We start from the raw sequence: 21,695 nt of genomic DNA on the forward strand, positions 1-21,695 counted from the left end.
GTCTGGTGATTGCTGAGATTTGCTCCAGTTTCCCCACCACACTTAATTGGACTAGGCTGTATAGAAAATAAATAAATGAAGGAATAATTCAAAGTAAAACAGAAGAATAATCAGTCCCTGACAAAGACCATGTATACACATTGAATGTTTTATTAAAAAAAGAAGTTATAACAGTTTATTTTTATACACAACTATTTATGAGATTATAAGCCTAGTAATGGGGGCATTTGTCTTTTTGACAAGCATCCCCACTTCACAATGCAAAAAAAAAAACAAACCAAACAATGAAACAAAAAAAAAAAAAAAAAAAAAAAGAGAAGATGATAGAAATAAGACCAAGAAGGGACTTCTTTAACAAAAAGGGGAAAAAAAAAAAAAAAAAAATCAAAGTTTTTTTTTATTTTAAATCCTCAAATACCACACATTAGGTACCAAATACACAGTTTCTTTGAAAAAGTCATGTTCCATGCTGCATGTGCCTGCTAAATGCCCTGACAGCAGCAGCCTGTCAGCAAAAGGGCAACAAATCCACACAAGCACAAGACAGAATGGGTGGTGCACGCTGAGAGAGGGTCAACTCCAAACCACAAGCATGCAACGTCCCGAGGAGACATCGTCAACACACAGGGTAGGGGAGACTTTTCAGGGTGCTGACTTTCTTCAGCTGTGCTGATACGATGGCGCTTGGGCTTTGGCCGTCTTGTCTATGATTAATGATAGTCCAGACCTTTCACTAAGCTCAAGCCCTTCATCCTTGTTCGCAGCAGGCTGTGAAGGGGGAGTGTGTCCTTATAACTGCGTGCCTATAACGTTGTGCTGGGCTTATCTGCAGGTTTGCTGTCAGAATTATGAATCATTGTGAAATCCAGTTGTCTGCATTCACTGTTAAAAACCAACAATGAAAGCAGTTCTTGCAAGTTGAGCAAAGGAAGTGGAGGGGATAAAGCGGAGATTATAAATACTATGAACCACAATTCCTTTCATTTGCATTGTTTAGAGGTCAAGTTGCAATAGGAAGCATAATCATTCACTCGTTTGAAAATAACTCTAGATAAGCAATGATGGAGAGTCATAAAATGAAAAGACAAAAGGAAGTGGAGGCCAGTCAAAATACCGGATTTCTTTTTTTCAACCAGAGCAACACTAGTTCAAAACAGAGTACATCATCAATTTATTGCTCAATAGACAAAATAATGCAAGACAAAAGTTCTTGACATGGGTATTTCCTATTTGCAGAACCCAAACATAACTTAAATCTAAGAAATTAAAAATTCTGAACTGCTTAGAAAGAAAACAAATGCAAGGACTAAGTATTGTCTCAAGTTAGACTTTAGCTGAACTACAAGTTGCTTCACAGACATAAGGAAATGCAAAAAAGGGGGGTTTTCTTTGTAGGACACATCTTTGTGGGAGAAAAAAAATAAAAATAAGTTGGTTGTAAGATTGTAGGTTTGTCATTTTTGCTGCCTTGAACATGTTCAATATCCCAAAAATTGGATCTTCAAATGACTATCTGCTATATTAAAACAATGTAATTATTCTATATTCGGAGTATTGTTAATTTAAACAAGTGTTTCTGTGCTCAGATGCGATGATATTCATGAGCACAGCGGTGTCACATAAAATCATGGCTGTAAATTGAATCCAATCTGATGAGAAGGGCTGAGCCATCAGGCCTGCAAGAGCTCAAACATCATGCTAGCTTGAGATCACTCGCACCTATCTGTACAGCTGCTGAGCGAGGAGAACAAGAAGGCATGTCTATGGGGTATCTCACATATAACCACAAAACAGACTGAATGACTTCCCCTCAGGAAGGTATACCAAACTATGGAACTATGTAAACACAGCCATATAGCACGTTTAAGTTGAAATCACCACCCATTACAACTATCTATCCTGACATGTCAAAAACACAACTCAACAAATGTTAGCATGATTTCCAGCCTTTTGATGCCTTCTAGGTGAAAATGTTCATGCTATGCATGATACAACAAGCAAACTGCATTTCAAACCTGAGCCATAAAAGCCTAACAATCCTACATAAGCTCAAATAAACCTAATGCCACTCAGCCCTGGGATCGTTCCCTGATTCTTCAACAGAATAAAAACTCTGATGTCAAATCACAAATTGGAAGAGGATGAACTTGCATGAAGAATAAAAGTAGGATAAAGGTTAAAACAATGTGCTTTTTTACTTATTAGAACTTATTTTTGACCTCCATGGTTTCTTAGAAGCATGGGTTTTGTGGAATCCTTTAACAATCATGCTTCTTTAGTGATGAGGCACAGAAGAGGGAGAAGAGATGACTCCCAGAGTTCGCATCGTCCACTTGGGATCCAGTGTGCCACAAAGCAACCAGTGATTCTTACTGCAATCTATGAAGCAAAGACGGGAAGGTAGTTTCACTGTAAATTGTTTTGTTTGTTTTTTTGCCTCGAACATCAGATCAGTGTTTTGACTTGAACACTGAATTTCCACAAGGCTAAAGAGGGGTGTCTCGTCTCTGTACAAGGTATGTGCTGTACACAAAAATAATAATGATTAAATAAAAAATTCAAACGTCTTGACCCCCCCATTGGGAACAAATTTAAAGACAAGGAATAAAAGTTGGTGGGGAATAAAAAAAACCAAAAAAAAAAAAACCCTCAAACCTGCAGTTGTGATGTGTTACCATTTACATCTTCACTCGCCACTCTGAAGCTACAGTGAATAAAAGGGTTTCTGTTTAGTCAAGGAGTCAAATCTGTACGTAAGAAGTTAATTCCTCTGGAAAAGAAAAAGGCTACATGCCTGAACGTCGTATGCTGGGATATGATTTGCAGTCGTCAACTTAAGTGATCGAAGCAGACAGAATAGGAGTCCATTGATACAGTCCAGTTCCACACCACAGGTTAGACCAATACGAAGGGCATGCACTGGAGCAAGTTCCTTGTAACAGTGGAATGTGAGGAAGACCGAAACAACACCAACCTGCATGAAGTTTCAGATCCTCCCCTTAGTTACCATATGACCACCTGGGTTAGTTTGCAGTGAAACTAAAACTCACTTTGTTGCTGGTTTTCTTAATCCAACAGAATAATAATAGAAATTTATTTTAAAACAGGGTTATATGGGTTAGTAGCAATATGAACAATATAGATGTTTGGCGTCATTAATCGTTAACTCCATATGGTCAGATGGTTGGAGGGTGGTCTGTTTATCAGCTTGGAGTACCAAATGAATCTGACCAGAAACCTTATGGTAGAGCCCCTTCTTTCATCACCAAAAAAAAAAAAAAAAAAAAAAAAAAAAGGACAAAAAGTCAATAACCAATCAATCAATCGCAAGAAAGAGAAATAAAAAAGTTTTTCATAAAATGTGTCTCAATATTTCATGTTAAGTATTATGGGTTCAATTGTGAGTCACCGTAATCCACTTGAGGTGTGCTAAGACAGCTTGTGTCCAACTGTGTGCTTTAAATTAAAACTTTAAAAACAGATAAAACAAGTTATGTGTGGCTGGAACTGTCAATATGCACCAGTGGGGAAGTATGGGAGTTACTAGTTGTGACTAAATGGGGGGGAAAAAACAGGAAAAAGCAGGGTGGGAAGTGAGGTCCTCTGGCTCATTGTGGTGCTTCTAAGGTGACCTGTGACTGAGTGAAAAATTCCAATCACTGCGAGGAGTTTCTGATCAATGTCCAATAGACTGTCCGTGCATCCCAGTGGCTTTTGGAAACAAAGCTGAAGCACAGCAGAAAGGAAGAGGCTGAAATTTACAAATACCATCCTATTTCTCAAGTTCTGCTTTAAAATACTGTCTTATCTAGAGGATAGCACTGTAATCATGTTATGCGAGCAAGATTTAAGCAGCTCTGTAGTGGAGCAACTACCAAAATGTTGGTCAGAGTCAGTTAGCACTGAGAAAATGGGATTCATATCAAACTACAGCATGGCATGTTATAAAACAACGTCTGAGGCAAGAAATTAGATGCTCATGGGAATTTCTGACATCAAACAAATGCAAAGACAACCGGCTGAGAATGTGAACACAGTCGCTACGACATTTGTGTGGGGATCAATAGCTACAGAGCAGGAGGGGTGTCTGTCAAACACACCAAAGGCTAGATATCCATAAAAATCCTTGTTTAGTAATAATAATAAAAAAAAATCAACTTGTTTAAATATGAATATTATAAGTCTGCTTTCTCATGGTGAGGAAATCAAATATAGTCTCTGTGGAGGTTAAAGTCGGGGTCGGGATGGGGGAGCCCTCCTATTACTACAACTCCATGTCCTGGGCTTCATCTTCTGAGAAATCAGACATGGAGCTTTCAGATGAAGAGTCGCCTGCTCCCTCTTCCTGCTCCTTCAGTGCCTCCTCTGTTGCATATTTCTGGATGTACTCTGAAGGATAAGGAAGAAAAAAGAATTTATCATCTTTCTTTGGCGAAAAAAAAAAAAAAAAAAAGATTTTTTTGGAATCTACGCAAGATGCTTTTCCATACCTTTGATTTTCTGCTTGTACTCCTCTGGCCGATGAAGATACATGGCAGCTGCATCACCATTCAGGGGATCAATGGGGTTTGGGTATGCCAGCAGTTGGGGCAGGAACGACTCAAAGATGTTGGTAAGGTCTGATGAGGAAGAAAAAGCATCCTGAATATACAAGCTGAGGCGAGATGTTAATGTGAACTGCTGATAGAGCCACTTTCAGGGCTCTCCAAAGATCCTGACAGACAAACCATTCAATAATGATACAAATATATATATATAAAACGTGACTATTAGGTCACATCAAAGCATAATCAATTAGTGGATCAGATGATCTGACAGAAAGATCTGGTAGTTAGCAGACCACAAATGTAAAATCCTTGCTATGTTTTCCAGCAGGGTCACTTGGAAAACCTGCAGTACAGTGAACCTCGAGGAGCAGGATTGAGGATCCCTGCACCAAAGCCTTTCATTTCTTTTTTCCCCTCATAGCTGCGGCCTTGTGAAAAACATGCACTTCCCCCTCGTCTCCTAGGTGTCACTGTTGGGGTCTGTTCAAGCTGGAGAACAAATGTTTTAATCATCTATTGAGTGGGATTCTGATGTTTCCAAGATTAATTCTGTTCATCTGAATAATTGGCCTGTTCTTTCCATGTGTGCACAATATAATTATATTAATATGAAAAATTGCATCCTAAACAAGTCAAAACCATGATAAAACAAGAAAAAGACCATGTGAATGATCTGTAATCTAAAGCACAGATCAAAGACCTGTAGATAATATTAAATGTGAGTAGATTTTAATATCTCCTGAGTGAGAACACCAGTCATACTAAACAGCGATGCATGCTGAAGCATCTGCTGGGTATATGACTATAAAGTCATTACACTGTTCAGTTGTCGTAGACCTCTAGAGGGGACAATGTGGAGAAGCTGGTGGGCAAATAAAACCAGAGAAGGGCAAGATAAATAGGAAAATGCCATACACACACCCAGCGAGGCCGAGAAAAGCAACTGTGTGAGGAACAACATTAAACTGCTGCCGTTGTGAACATCTGAGCGTGTCTCTGAGCTGACAGATAGTAAATCATTTCTGCCAGAGGTGAATGTTTACTGACCTTGCTGGGTGAGACTATTACCTCGTTAGTGTTTACCTTTCCCCCCCTCAGTAAGTAGATTAATGCCCACAGTGCATTACTGTCTGATGTGACTAAACTTGCGAGCAAGAGATCCGTCAATCCATTTCTTTTTGGGCTTTTCTTTTGAGCTGATGGCACCATGTCAAGATCTTCACACATAAATTATACAACCCTCTGTGAAGGAACTTGATATGTATCCACTCACCATAAAGGGCTGTCCATGTCTGGTTGATGACATCTAAGCACACTGTCCCTGACCTGGGAACCCAAGAGAAAAACAGAGTTAGCAGCCAGAAGGAGTCAGCGTGTCACTTCCCACCTGAAAGCAGTTTCCTAAACTGCAACACTTTGAGCACCACAGCAACAGCAGTCATGATTATAATAATAATAATAATGATAGATATTTCAACAACAATAGGTTCTGAGCTATACTTTGTATAGCTCTGACCCTAATAACTGAGGTAGAAGAATTATAAACTACAAGTAACCAGCAGCTGCAGTCCTGTTAGCTACTGGAATAAGTAGTCAGCCATACAGTTCTGGTTAACTTTGAGTTTCGTGTGTCCAGTATGGTCTCTTCCTGACAGTTCCATGACTAACAAGAGTCCACTAAACAAGTCAATGTGAAACTTTATCCATTTGATTGTTTATATGTTGTTGCTCACAAGTCACAGTTTCAGTCATTAAAAGAATTTTTATACATTAATTTTCAGTTCAAATAGCATTGTCATGAATTTCTACTGCTTTTCAACTTATTTCAGTTGCTCTATGTGTTTTTATTTTTTTTTCAAATGCACAATGAGTTTTGACCTTAATGGATCTTTACATTTTGGAGAGCAGTTGCCTGTCTGAGAACCTAGACGTTTCAATTAGGCATGCACCAACACCATTGTTTCATCTACACCCTCCCATTTGGACCAGTCTCTTAAGCAGCAAACCAGTCAACGTGGCTACTGCAGCTACTCACGGACATGGGATATGAGTGAATGACCATCATCTTACATTAAAACCTGCAGGCCTCAACACAGAGCTTTGAGATCTACCATTTTCATCTCAGCAGCAAGTTTTGACATTTTCTGCACGCTCGTTTGTTGTTGTTGTTTCTGCTTTGTTACAAGTTTGATCTGAGCTTAATGATTAAACATGATTTCTTTAACTTTTTGTTTGGCTAGGTGGTTGATAACACCTGAGAAGCTGAGATTTTATTCTATTCAGACTTCAGTTTTATCTGAGGTTATACAGGATAGCTGTAACTAATAATTTAATCAGTAAGCTTTATTAATATTAAAGTGCAGATTACTCCATATTAATGAGTTAATATTAGAAGTCCTGATTTTCCCGATTCCTGCCACTTCTCGTCATGATCAGCTACACTGGTGGTGTATTATATAGCACATAACACACCACCAGTGTGAGCAGCTGAAAAACAGCTTCTCGTTGCAGTCTGAAGGTGGACAATGTAAATGGAAAGACAACTTTATAAGAATACACTGAGTACTTTTTTATTTTAAATTCAAGTTTTTTTTACGTCTCATATAATTTAGGTAGCAATTATATAGATATGGCATATTATCATTCTAAAAAAAGCCTACATTTTTTCATTTTTCCCCCATTATCTTTTTAATGGAAGAGAAGCAGCTTATTACAATTTTGTTTGCAGAACAAATAGCAATTACATCCTCACAGACTAACTGGGTCCTTTGGTCTCCTTCATCCAAGTGGGGGAAAAAAAATTGGTTGTTGATTGATTTATTCTCCTTGTTTTGTCCTTTTTAAAAATGTTTTGTTTGATTTTTTTTTTTTTTTTTTAAAGGAGACAAATAAAGAAAGAAAGAAGAAAAAATTCACAAAACAAAACAGATTCAGATTAAATCTGATCTAGGTTTTACTAACTTAGTCCACTCTGATCAAATCTGGTAAAACTTTTTTTCCAGTTTGAGGACAAAATACATATTTTCTATCACGTAAATGTCAAACACAACGTTCATCAGTTTAATCAATTCCTCAATATTGAGTAAATTCACCTCCAACCATCATCTTGCAATGGCTTTTTGCTTACAGACAGTATTATATGTAATTTTTTTTTATCATTGTTGTGTACATTTTTATAACTTACTGCACCCAAATACAAGGTTACCAACAGAAGAAGAACATCTACCCCAAATAATTTCTCTTCATGTCTATGAACAGACAATTTATGTAGGGCAATAGGGTTTGAAAACCTGGCAACTTCAAAATAAGAGTGTGACTGGCACTATTGGTCCCATAATGTCTCCAACAAGCAACCCCATTACTCTTGTGTTGTAGAATGGGTGGAATAAAGAATCTCAAAGTTATTCCTGCAGAATCCAAACCATATGTTTAACCCTTTGTGATACATTATGAATCACATACTCTCTACAGAGCTTTTTCTTTGTTCCCCACTTCCTCCTTATGTAGTTCCTTCCCTCCTGCTAAAATAAATGAATCGCACCATATAGTCCAGATTTTATAGCACAATCCTGATTTAGTCAAGGATTAAAATCAATCCTATCTGAACTAAATTCATGAAATCAACTCACGCTTCATCAATGTTGGGATGAAAAATCTTGTTCATGAATCCTGAAAAGCAAAGTAGAAATAAATACAGTGTACATGAAAAGCAAACAACTTAAATAAAAGATATGAAGGCAAAGCTCCTACCTATTGATGGCGATTTGAATGGATATTTATCAGGAAGATCTACTCGTACTTTCCACACGCCCCCCTCATACGGTGCTGTGCAAAAGGAGTGAACAAGAAATATTAAAAAGGAAGTCTGCAGAGCAAACGGGAGACTTATTCCATCTTATGCCAGCCTTCATGCACATTTCAGCGGATTTAGAGTGCACAGTTATACCAATTTTCTCCTCTGCACTTCAAGTTTTGCTTCTCATTTCTCTGCCATTTTGTGCAGTAATGCATTTCAGCCTCACAGCACTCTTTACCTTTAAACCATTTCTAATAATTCACTGACATCAAAGAGTAATAGATGGAGGCTCAGAGTGAGTGTGCTGCTCTCCCAGAATAGCTGTGTGTAACAGGAGCGGCATGTACTGAAAGTGAGCAGCACACACAAACGGTGCACATTAGCACAAGTGTAAAAACAACGGTAACAACTAATTCAACATCGTTCATGAAAGTGGTTAGATATGATTTTTCTTCCCTGTAATGACTGGCACAGACTCTATAAACAGGACAGACATCCAACCAAACACTTTCTGTGAGCTTGTCTCCTTTCTGTTTTACATTTTGTGGCCAGAGACCTGGTTTCCATCCTTTTTATCTTCCAAACAAAAGACTGATGGATATTACTGTAATGGCTGTTCCGAGAACAGCATTCAGTGTCACTTCTTCAGACGAGGTGAATTAATATAATAAAAAATTATCAGAAAATTGCTCAGATTATAATAGATTAAACAGTAGTTATGATTCAAAGTGTCTACTTTCCTCAGACATGATTTTTAAAAAATTTACCAAAAAAATCCAAAACATTTTAGTAGCAAATATTCAAACAAAAACTTGCACTTACTTCCTTGTGGTCCAAAAAACTTCACTACAAATTCATTTAGTCCACTGAGGATGGTGACCTCATGCTTGCTCTCAATGCTGGAAGACTGTTAAGGAAAAATATTTTCAACAACCAAATCACACAAAAAAATAAATTAATTAAAAAAAAAAAAAAAAAAAACACCTTTAGCTTTTTAAGAAAATGCTAATGATCCGACACTTTCTGCAGTGTTTTCACATGCCGCACTGCGAGGAAAACCTCAGAAAACCCTTTTCCTTGCATGTTCCAATTAACAAATAACATTTTATTTATGTCCTCTCTATGACACACTTTTGTCTTGTGTTAAATAAAGCTGTTAGTGCTGCACAGAAGGAAGAAAAGACAAAAGACATAAAACAATGGTTCAAAAACAAACAAACAAACAAAAGAAAAATGGCTGAAACTATTATTCTGTTTCATGAACCTCTGGTCCATGATATCTACCTTTAATAATTACTGAAAGCTTCACCCGGTAAAATGCAACCCTATATTGATTAACCCATGCTTTACTCAGCCAACATGAAATGTGCTTTATCATGCAGGAAATCGGCCATCTCTAAGATCAAAATTAAATGTAATATTCGACAATTCTGTGATGCATTTGAACTTTTTTTTTTATTTCAGTTCATCCAGATTGCTGCTGGAGCTTTAATTAGGACTAAGAGGTCTGAACACATCACACCAGTTTTAAAATCTTTACACTTGTTTCCAGTCAGTCACTGGATATATTTTAAAACCCTGCTGATTGTTTACAATCCAGGAATAGTTTAGAACCAGAATACAACTGTGATATGTTCAGAGAATATAAACCAAGGAGAGCTCTTAGATCCAAAGACTCGGGTCAACTAGTCCAGACCAGAATCCAGACTAAACATGGAGAAGCAGCATTTAGCTGCTATGCTGCAAACATTTGGAACAAACAGCTAGTGGAGATTAAACTTTCACCAAATGTAGACATTTTTAAATCCAGGTTAAACATTTCTTTCTCATGTACCGATGCATGAAATCGGCACAACAACTTTTAAATCTTTTTTATTATTTTAATATAATTCATGATTTTATTGTGATTTTGCTGTTTGTGTTGTCTTTTGTGCTTCTTTACACTATCTGTAATGGAAAGCAGTTTGAATTGTCTTGTACCGTTACAGGTGCTATACAAAATAAACTTGCCTTGCCTTCACTGGTGGCTTTTTGAATAAATATAATCCAAGTATGAAATGCTTGATGTGATTCATAAAAAGATGAGAATTACAGAACCTGTATTTACAATAATAATCTGGAGCAAGACACAACTGTATTACTGGAAGAAATGTCCATATCCAACAGTTTTAGACTAAATCCCACCTAAAGAATAGTAAATAGTACATGACAACTGTGGATATAAAATGTTCTCACCATTGTTATTGACTGCTGTTTTTCATCTAAGCAGAGAGAAGAGCAGAAAATAAACCAAACCAGAGAACTTGAAAATAAATAAATGAAATTTTACTAACAGAATCAGCAGATCTGATCTCAAAGATCAGTTTTCAATGACACACTGTAGCCGCTTGCTTGTTGACTCCAGACTGAGTGTATCCCATTAGCAGCATCCCTGACACCAAAGGGTTAAAACAAACTCAAGGTTATTTTAAGCTCTGCTTTAGTCTGCTAAGAGCAGACTGAATCCTCGAGCTCCAGCAAGGAAATGTGTCAGACAAAAAAGGAACCATTACTCCAACTTGTGCTGGGTCCAAGCACTCAAGTTCAGAAACAAAACAGAGCTCAGTGCTCATGAACAGACCTTTCCATGGTACACTGCATGTACAATGTTTACATTCCTCAGCTAACCCACTTTGGACCTGTATGCAATCACACTGATAAATTTAACCACCGATGGGACCTATGGTGTGTAAGTTCATGTATGTTCAGCTATATCATAGAGGGCAGCAATGCTGTGGATGGTATGGCCTGATGCTATGGAGGACAGCAGCGTAGCATCATGGGGGATAATCTAGTAATGGGGTTGAGTCTACACTGATAATATTGCAAGTTAACTGCCTTTTAGTCTTAAAGATGACCGTTAAAAGAGGTTTAGTAAGCAAGATGCATTTCCATCCATCCATCCATCCATCGTAACAAATGCAAATCCTCAAATCAACTGTGGCAAAAGTTATAAGCCCAAACAATCCAATTTAAGACCAGTGTGGTCTTCACTGACATGCCAGGTTTAGACCAACAGCGGAAATGTTTAATTCATATTGATAAGACCTGCTTCTTCCATGTCCCATGATGTCACAATCCAATTCACTGGCCTTTTCTGTCAAATATGGCAGCCTGAGGCACAGCACACACACATTCCTTCCACTCAGTAAGTAAGTCCCTGTCAACAAAAACCTCCATCACATTACAAAAAGGAATTTGGCAGGTCCATAAGAAGAAAACGACGCTGGTAATGATGACTCTGTTCACCACCCCCCACCTTGGATTAGTATAGATAAGCATAATCTGTGGAAAGCACTGGGTCAGTATCCTTTTATACACACCACACACACACACATATATAATCTGATACTCGGGCCCAATCAATCCAGAGGAGCATACACACACACACTTCCCCAGAGAGCTGTCAACTGCAAAATAGACTTGAAAACACTTGGAAAATGTGACAAAATGGCAACTTATTTTTCCTCCCTTAATGTTTTTGAAGCACATTTAAATCCAAAGGGTAAAAATATGCAGTAAATAGCATTTACAGTTGTGGTCTAGACTTGTCTTGTTTTCCTTCTGGTCTATTCAGGCCACTATCCCTGTGTGACCCGAGATCAAAATATCACGTCCTGGCCAACCTCTTGCCAAGTATGAAACACAAACATGATGGAGAATCATAAACGGCTCTTTGTAAAACAATGTGGTGTCAAATACACTCAACGTTTCCCTCTAGGAGACACTGTTTGTTCATCTGGTTTAAACAAATAAATAGATGAATAAATGCACAGCACATTCCTGTCTTCTTCTGCTATATTTAATAGAAACAGGGAAAGCATTGCTCTGTCTCTTCCCTACATGACATTACAGGACGATCCAAATAACGAAATTTCATCTACTGTTTGTCATGAGCCCCTGCTGACACCTCCAACTTCCAAGTAATCCTGTGAAGTCATGGCAAAGTCACTGGTTTCCAGACTAAAGCCTGTTCCATAATCCACGAGAAGCAAGAACTGAGTTCTTGTTCTCGAGGCTGCAAGAACAAGAGAAAACGTCTTGTTCGGCAGGTCCATACATACTCCACGAGAAGCAGGTCTGCAGCGGGGAGGGATCACTGCGGGGGGCGATGTCTGCTTTCTGTGCAATGAACCCGGTTGTTACCTCCGCCCAGGAGGTTGTTTTCCCCGGCGTCTTTTTGCTTAAGATAACTTAAAAGGTTACGGAGGGATTTTATAAATATTTCAAGAGTTGTTGCAAATGTAAAAATGAAGAAGTGATTAAATTCTGGTGGTGATCAGGATCACCGTTTGGATCCAGGAATGTTTTAAAAGGATTCTTAAACATTGTGCTTGGTGGAGGTTTCCGCTCTCCGAGTTTCTAGTTTCATATTTAACGAGCAACTTCGTCCGCGGCAGGGCGGATTGTGCACGCGGCAGGGCGGGTTGTGCACGCGGCTGGGTCCGAGTGTTTTATTGCCACATGTAAAAATGTTCATACTTTCTCACCACCTCGATCAGCTGTTTTATCAAAACAATCCGTTTTGCCGGCAACAGCAAACACACGGAAGCCCCGCAAGAAAAAAGTTCTGCCAGCCCGGTGTGTAAAGAACTGTCCTCAAACACGTCCGCGAGAACAAAATGCGTCATTTTCTTCTCTGAGCCTCGAGAACAAGAAAAAAGTTCTCGCTTCTCGTGGAGTATGTAACAGGCTTAACACAGGGCACACCATGAGACATTTCCTGTTATTAATGTCCCTGACCAAGTGAGAGGAAGTGCTCAAGACTTGTGTTGCAGAGGGGGGAAACCAATCCAAGAGGTTGGCCTTTGAGGCCTTAATATCCCAAAACACTCAAAAGCCAGCTGGGTTCAAAAAAAAAAAAAAAAAAAAGACAGATTAGGTCAGCCAACAGAGCGAAAGGCTAAAAGAGAAGACCAAAGAGCATGAGAAGATGATCAAAAGAGATGCTGAAAAGTGAGAGAAGCAGCAGAAAAAAGCAGAGAAATGGTGATGAAGAGGAAGTGAGAATTTAGTCTGCTGAAAGCTGATGTAGCCTTAAAGGCTTAAACTGTAGACACAAGCGACAGTTTCTGTAGACCGAAGGGTCTGATGATGATGTCAAACCTAAAATTAATTCAGAATTTAAGTGCTGACAGAGTCCATTAAGACCCAGTTAATTCATCAAATTTAACAGGCCAATAACAGCAGTTTTCTTGTATATGTGATATATGTATATGTATATATATATATATATATATATATATATGATAAATGTAAACATGAAGCATGTTAAGAGTGCAAATGGCAAAAAACAGATAAGAGGAAGAAAGGTTTTACTGACTTCAAGTTTGGAAAGTTTATTTTGATATATGCCCAATAAAATAAAAACACAAAAAAACCCAAAAGTAACTTAAAAAGAAACAACAAAACCAGACATACTTGAAAATGAGCGGGCAGAAGTAAAAAAAAAAAAAACAAACTTATTAAACCCCACCCTTTTGTCATCAGTGTTTACCGCGTATTCATATACACATACATGCATGTGTTAAATAATATTTCCCAATTTTTAACTGTTCTTTACATCTGTAAATAAAGGTTAGTTGTTTTTTTTTTCCTCAAAAAGGAAGAAGAAATAACAACCTCTACAGAGAGGACATGCTTTTGTGTAGATATGAGGAAGCACTGTTTCACTTTCCCCGGCTAACACATGAATTGTGGCAAGAATGTATGAAAGGCCTTGCAGATGAAAGGCAGGAAATAAAGCAGCTGTCCTCAGGGTGCAAGCTCTGGGGAGGCTTCCTCTACAAAAAGAGAGATATACACTCGCTTCAAAAATGCACAAGGTAAAATTTATCAGCCAATGAAAAGATAAAGGCTCATTTCAGCTTCATTTTGCAAAAACAAAGTAAGAAAAAGCACAGAGGTACTACTGAAAACAATCAGTTACAGAGAAGAAAACTGTTCTCTGCATATGGACTCAGAAGATACAAGGCCTTCTGCTGGACGATGGTCTGAACAAAATTAATTATGCATTTTTAATTACGTGACAAAGTATAGGAGGGGTAAGTTGTCTGAAATCTCTGCCGGCATACATGTGCACGGTTCCTTCTAAAGTCCAATCCTGTATTTAGATGTGGCTGTTTGTGCATTCAACTTTGTGTGTATTTGTGCGTTGCACTGAGCCGAGCAGGATTACAGTGTGACCTCCGCTGCACACTGCTGCTTGAAAACAGAGGCAGTCAGTGTAGCACAGCAACCGTCCTACCACGGCAGGCAGAGCGAGCTAGCGATAGGCCGGGGTGTTGCTGCGAGAGCGTGATTTAATCAGCTCGGCACCAAAACAAACAGTGCTCTCCCCTGCATTCGTCACCAGGCAACATCACTGACCCACTCGGCTGTTTTTGCACTCTCATACTAAGTTGAACACTTTCCCCAAAGAGGGGGGTTGTTGTTACTTTGACTCACTTCTACTGGAAAACAAACAAAAACAAAAAACACTAAAACTCCAAGTTTCTGGAAACACTGGATAATCCTATAAAACATGGCTACGTAAAGAAGCTGCTGGAATACCTCTAGAAAACGTTTCACACAGGTTTGTTCACACAAGAGATGATATGACACTAATGTTGAGGAGTAGTAAAATAAAGCCACAAAACAGAAAGGATTTTGCATGTTTTCTTGACATCTTTAAAAACCGATATACCCTCTGAAATTATCTTTACTGCAATATCATAAAGGTCTCTCTGGATCCAAGAGCTGAAGCTTCAAAGTCGCAATTTTTTGGATCGCTTTACCCTGATCAGCCACTTGCGGATATTTAATCTCCTGCTTCTAACTTTCTATTTATGCAGTGCTTTTCCTGCAACAATTAAGTCTGAATGGCATTAAACTGCACACATGTGCAAACAAGTTCAGAGTCAACAGGTGCACATTTTTCACATCACATGAAAACAGCAGTCCACTGAATTTAATACTTAATGTCTTTTTAAAACCACAACTTCAGTGCTCCTGAGCAAAACTAGGCTTTGACCGTCTGCTCTGAAAGCATCCAGCTCATTCTGACACATTCAGTGTGTGAATACTGATGGAGGACCAGCGTGTGCGGGCTGCACAGAAAAAAACCCTGCAGCAGGTTTTACATATCAATGGACATATGGCCCCCAAAGGCCTGCCTCACTGAAATCCACATGTAAATGTCTGGTGACTGTGAGGTGCTGCTGTCATGAGAAGGTGGATGGGGAAAGAAAAGAAAGAAAAAAGAAAATTAAAAAAAAAAATAAATAAATAAAAAAAAAATTTAAAAAAAGGTTAAAAATCTGAGGTATTTTACATGTATTTATTTAAAATTGCAAACAAGAAATTTAGTTTAAAACAAAGTCTAGTTTTGTTTAAATTAAACACATTCCCCTAAAGATACAAAACCCGAATAAATACCTGGAGGTGCAACAACACTGCTAGATAATAAACATTTTAATTTAAGGATACAGAAGTCCAACAAATAACCCAAACTTCACTTTGTAATTCAGATTTGGTTTCCATTAAATGAAAGCCTGGATATATTGATGGCTACCTCCCAGTGTGAAAGCTCAAGCAGCACAGAAATGAACAGGCCAAGTTCTTTGTCTTCACTGGTAAGAGATGAGAGCCCACCCACTGCAATCAAATGTGAATCCTTCAGCTGCTCCTCCTCTCAGCCCCTCACTAAATCAACAGTCTATTTACAGCAAAAGCACAGGGGCCGCATGTGCGTGAGTGAACGTGCGTGCATTTGATCCGCGTGCACGTACGTACAAATGATTTGATCATTAATGAACACACAACTGAGCCGGGGCGTGAGACAACGGCCTGAATCTGAAACGACCGTCTAATGAGCAGACCCAGCAGACAAGATCTGCTGTCTGCTGAATAAAGCACAAAAAAAAAAAAAAGAAAAGAAACCGACATGTTGGAGAAACCACTAATTCCAGCTCTAGTGTAGCTGGAGAATGATACATGACTAACTTTTATCAGCTTGACACAGAAAAGCAATGAATAGCAAAAGATTAACAGATGGAGTCAATTATTGGGTGTGGATAGTGTGGGTTGCATGTTTTGATAAGGCTCTTTAACTAAATGTATAGCTTATGTTGGCAAAAACTGTATGAAGTCATTTATACATTTAGACAAAGAGGATTCAGCACAAACGTGATGGCTCTTTTGTTTTTGTATATATGCATTAGTAGAAAGAGCAGGTTGTGCTTCCCAGTGTCAGAGAAAAAAAAAAAGAGCAAAACAATGAGTGGAACTTCAGTCCATCTGTTTTTCCACAGGAGTTCAGCAGTGCGCGCTGGAACGTTCACTGCTCGCACTGTCAGATTAAGGTTAAGGGCCTAAACTCTCCTACTGTCAGATTTATCTTGCACCTGAGCCTCATCAACCGTTTGCAGAGTTACAAAAGATCTTTAAAAAAAATTAAAATAAATAAGGTAACAGTATATTAGCTGGTTCTTACTTCTTCTATTGACTTTAAGTTGGTTGAAGAATAAATCAACAGTCTTCACGCTGAAAACTGAACACTTCATTCACAGGAACATCCACACAGCCACAAAAATGTCAAACCTTGACACCTGGACTTAGTGTGCTGCATTGGTCTCAACACAACAGCAGCTGGATTTTTCAGCCATTTCTCAACTTTTTTCTCCCATTAACTACCAGAGTTTGAGCTTCATCATCCAGATTAAATATTAACCTCAAACCATGAGGGCTACTAAATGATAACAGGCTTTAGGGATAAAAGTGTGCAGATTGCTTGAAGCAAGAAGAGGGGAAAAAAACAAACAAACAAACATGAATGTAACGGCTTCTCATCACCAGATGCTAAATACCCCACTGTTTCCTTTTTCCCCTCTACTATTGTGGAGTTTTCACACTGTAAACAACAAACTGTTTATGCAACTTCACGATCGGCCCAGAACTTTCCCCATTTGAATCATGAGGCCAGTCAATCGCAGAGTCAGGAAAGGGCAGAAAACTGCTGGCTCCTTCCCTACAGCAAACTGCGTCTAGTTTGTTCAGTGCCGCAAAAAATGGAGCTGAGAGCAGATTAGCAGCCCAGGACTGTGTGACATGGTCTGACACAGCAGCAGGAGGTGGAGGTCACAGGGGCTCCTGTAAATGTGAAACACAAAAGACTCCACTGCTGATGCTGTCCGGATGTCATGTTGCAAGGGCACAATGGGGCTGAAGCCCTAAGCAGAGAACAGATAAAGCTCGGGATTGGTATTCAACTTAGGGAGGGTAGGGGGGGGTTCAGTCAGGAAGAGAAAAAAAATGCAGGGAGGAGGTGAACCGTGCCCCTACAAGCCAGAGGTATCATTCTGGACAACTGAATAAATGAGAATTGCTAAAGGCGAAGTGCAACCTTGATGGATATTTTAATGGAAGGAAAAAAAAAAAATCTAGAAACTCTGCCTGAAAAATGAAAAAAGATTTTATCATGTGCATCAGCTGGTTTTGGTATTAAGATCAGTTTTAAGGTACATTAAGTATGATGGATGCCAGGGAAGATTAAGCATGTGACCCCCCCCCCCAAAACAACTCCCAAATGTCTTGAATAGAAATGACCAGTAGCAATGCTTCGTGGAACTCTTACCCGATCTTTGTTAAACCTTCCAGCAGAAACTTTAAGCATTAAATAATCCACTGACGTACAATTTCCGCTCAATCAACTGTTCCAATTCTGCCTCTGACGGAATTTATCTGAATGAAAAAACACACACCTCGTCTATTCAGGCCCGCGGTACCAAAAAGGAAACATTGCAAAGTGAAGCTACCAGCTTTCATAAAGCAGAAGATGTGCAGCCAGTTTAAACAGATTTGTGCAAACTATTGGATTTTTCCAATTTATCAGTCCAAATATTAGAAATCCCACTGTGATCCACTGACCTCTTCACAAAAGGTTGCATTTAAAGGAACTAGCCTTTAGGTATTACAGTTCATCCTTAATTTAAAATCTTGCTTTTTGCTTTTTTTCCACTGTGAAACATTTTTCAATTAAAACCAAAAAAGTAAAACTTAGTTAATACAAAAAAAACCTGTGACAACATGTGGATAAAGTGTAGTAAAGCTAAATCAGCAGTAAATATTCTCATTTTCAATCCTACTTTTTTTTCATCAGAATCTAAAAAGCCAGACAGCAGCTTATGCATTTACAATAGCACACTCGGTGCTTTTGTTATTTACCTGTGCTCAAATTCTAGCAGCTTACTGCTTGAAAGCTTTTGTAAAGTGAGCAGGCCTATGATGAATACATGCAAATAATAGCACAACTTCCTACACAGTATGTTCAGTCAACCCCACACAAAAAGCTGAATGTAAAGCTCTTTGAACTGACACTCTGCAAAGATCCTTGTTCAAGAACATTGTGTTCTAAAGAGGCCTAGGAGCAAGACAGAAAAGCACATAGGCAAAAGTTAAGGAGGTTAAATAATGCTAACTTAAATTAAAGAAATTCAATTTGCCTACTTCTTCCTGTTCAGGGCTACAAATTAGTTAAAGCAGAGTATAACAGAATATAAACACAGAGAAAATGACAAAATCACAGCTACACAAAAAAGGTTGCTAAAGGTTTATGAACACAAAAACTCTGCTGAAATCGATTTGGAATATATCAGCTGTTTAAGGACAAAGCTTAAACCCAATGATGCCACATGTTAAGGTCATTCTGACATTCATTTTCGCAAATTCCCTCATGGTCTCTGCTCTAGATTCTCAGCTCTCCGGTGGCACAGCAAATTAATGCATGGGGCCTCTCTAAAGCTGCTCCTCTCTAAAAGCTGGTGTGAGTTTCAGGCTTTGGTTACACCATGGAAGGACTCGTACATATGGAGCACAGAAAGGTTTTCATTGCAGGTTTTCTCTGCAAACCAAAACAGAAGGGAGGAGGCAAAAAAAAAAAAAAAAAACCCAAAAAAAAAAAAAACCCACACAGTCAGCAAAAGAAGCCATAGCCTTCGATGCAACTCAACACATACCACAAACACATACGACTTTCTCCTTTAGCACTTGTTGAGGAACAGGCTTGAATGGCATGTTAAAACACATAGTTCATTGTACACAACTGAGCAGGTGGCATACAGTCAATCTGCTCTTGTCTGTCTGTCAAGCAGCTAAAGGAGGAGAGAGAGGGTGTACCACTGCTACTACAGGGTTTCGCGTGTGTTTCGGTGTACGATCCTGAAAAGCTCCTGTCTGTTTCATTTTTATCTGCCACAGCTGCCATAGCCTACATACAAGTGGTGGTAAGTGAGAGAGAGCGAGAGATTGAGTGAGACAGAATGGGGGTGGGGGGGATGACGACTTGCTCAAACAAGCAGTTTCTAACCAAGCAAATGTAATAAAATGCCTTTGGCTTTAGGCCAAAATAACAAGAGAAGTGAAGCTTGTAGAAAACTTTGCTGATATACTGGAGATACAAGCTTTTAAAAAAACATACAGGCAAGTAATATTCTACTCTAAGGCAGTCATATACTCCAGGATTTATTGTAAAAACAGAATCAGTGTTGCACAAGCCAGATATAAAAGACCAACAAGAGAATTTTTCAGTTTGGTTGAAAAACCTCACCCTCTGCAACAAATCTATTTAACCTGTTTGGGCAACTTCCTCTTGTTTTTGGTTTAATTTGACCAGCCCACTCTTAATCCCATATTTGACTAAGCTTTACTGCCATCCCATCAGCTGTTTTAAGTCCCTCCTTCATGTGGTTTCCGGCTAGTAACAAATGAACCAATCATTAAGCTGGTTTCAAATATGCTGGAACAAAAACAAATCTACTTGTTAATAGTGTGCTACAAGAAAAGTGATGCAGAGGAAATGTGTTCATGTCAAACGTGATAATTCACTTTCACAACTCCCTCCGTTTGTCCTAAATGAACCAGATCCATCAGCAGCACAAGTAAACATGGGTGACAAAAACTTGAAAAAACCAGAACACCCCAGATGCTGCCCAGCACTTCAAGCCTTCCACATTGACAATGAATGCAGACACGTGACCCTTAAAAACAGCAGCCATATTCACTATTTAAAAAGACAAACAAAAACAAATTACCATCAGTGTAAAGTAAGACAAATAAACTTCTATCACCTGCCTGCAGACACTGAAGTACAGGGAGAAATACTGATCAGGTGGCCATTTTGGTGTTGAAATTATCATCGTAGCCAGCTCAGCTCAGCAGCGTTTCAAAGAAGCACTTCAAGTGACAGATGCAATAACATAGTGACAAAAAGCTGTGTATGGTTACAAAGCACTGCTATGTGGACCCAGCACGCCGTCCACGCTGATACAACGCCAACATTTGAAGGAGCAGAACAAAAGAAAGCAGCTTTTTCAGTCAGCCTTACGTTATGTAAACAAGCTGTAGTGTAAACATTTCAGGCAATTTGACTTAACTCCCCACCGACAAGAAAAGCAAAGTGGGCAAAAATAAAACCAAGGTGATTGGTGTAATCTGCATTATTTGGTGGTGCAACAAGAAGAAAGACATTGCTATAAAAGGAGAAGTACGTTTGTACGGATGTTGCTTCAATTTTCAGGGGAAAAAAGACGAAAATAAACAACTAACATTTGCTACATGTTGTGCTGTAAAATAATGCTAGAAGAATCGATCGATCTGATTGGTTAATAGAGTTGTCTCGATAAGCGACAGCAGGTTTGCTGGACAAAAATAGCTATCACTTGGCTTTGCTAGCAAAATGTTGTTTACACAAAACACCACTTATTCACATAGATAGCTCTCGCTGTTTTTCATTTGAAAGACTCCGTAGCAGAGTCATTAAACAACTCAAACAACATTTACATCTACATGAGGACATATCTGACGGAACAGAGACTGTTGTTTATGTTCAGAAAGGATACAGTTTCACCACATCGGTATCCATTCGCCTTTTACCCGGACTTGGAGACGACATTTTTCGCTATTTCCACCGCAGAACACCAGTAAGTCAGCTCCTGAAACGCTAGACAGTCTAGCAAACGTTATTCTCCAAAAGTTAACATTTGCCTTTAGATATGTTCACAGCAGACGGTCTTCGCAGTTTTATGTCCCTATTCTAATCAGTGTCTGGCTGCGCTAAATGTTAGATCTCTCCTGTTCACTGCCTCTGCGTTCTCATCATGGTTCTGACAAGCTAGGATCCCTCCGCCAATTGCGTCATATATGTGCGACTAGTCGTCACCGTTAACGGCCATATTTGTAGTTTTATTGGAGAGGCTGTTTCCATTCAAGTTCAATTAGCCATCCACATCAATTATTTTCATGGGTTCAGAAGAAAATATCTCAAAAGACACTTAAGG

At 38.8% G+C, this 21,695-nt stretch overlaps 1 protein-coding gene across 1 annotated transcript; it reads right to left on the reverse strand.

Annotated features, from left to right (window-relative positions):
- Positions 1 to 134: 134 nt before the first annotated feature.
- ube2h (ubiquitin-conjugating enzyme E2H) lies at positions 135 to 21,486 on the reverse strand. Its single transcript, XM_079262879.1, has 7 exons — positions 21,258 to 21,486; positions 9,166 to 9,242; positions 8,298 to 8,372; positions 8,177 to 8,216; positions 5,821 to 5,873; positions 4,491 to 4,619; positions 135 to 4,389 (listed from the first exon to the last, which is right to left on the reverse strand). Exons 1-7 carry the CDS (start codon positions 21,308 to 21,310, stop codon positions 4,265 to 4,267), a joined length of 552 nt encoding a protein of 183 aa, XP_079119005.1. The 5' UTR covers positions 21,311 to 21,486; the 3' UTR covers positions 135 to 4,264.
- Positions 21,487 to 21,695: the final 209 nt, after the last annotated feature.

Source organism: Telmatherina bonti (assembly GCF_933228915.1).
Source record: "Telmatherina bonti genome assembly, chromosome: 23".
Classification (NCBI taxonomy): domain Eukaryota; kingdom Metazoa; phylum Chordata; class Actinopteri; order Atheriniformes; family Telmatherinidae; genus Telmatherina; species Telmatherina bonti.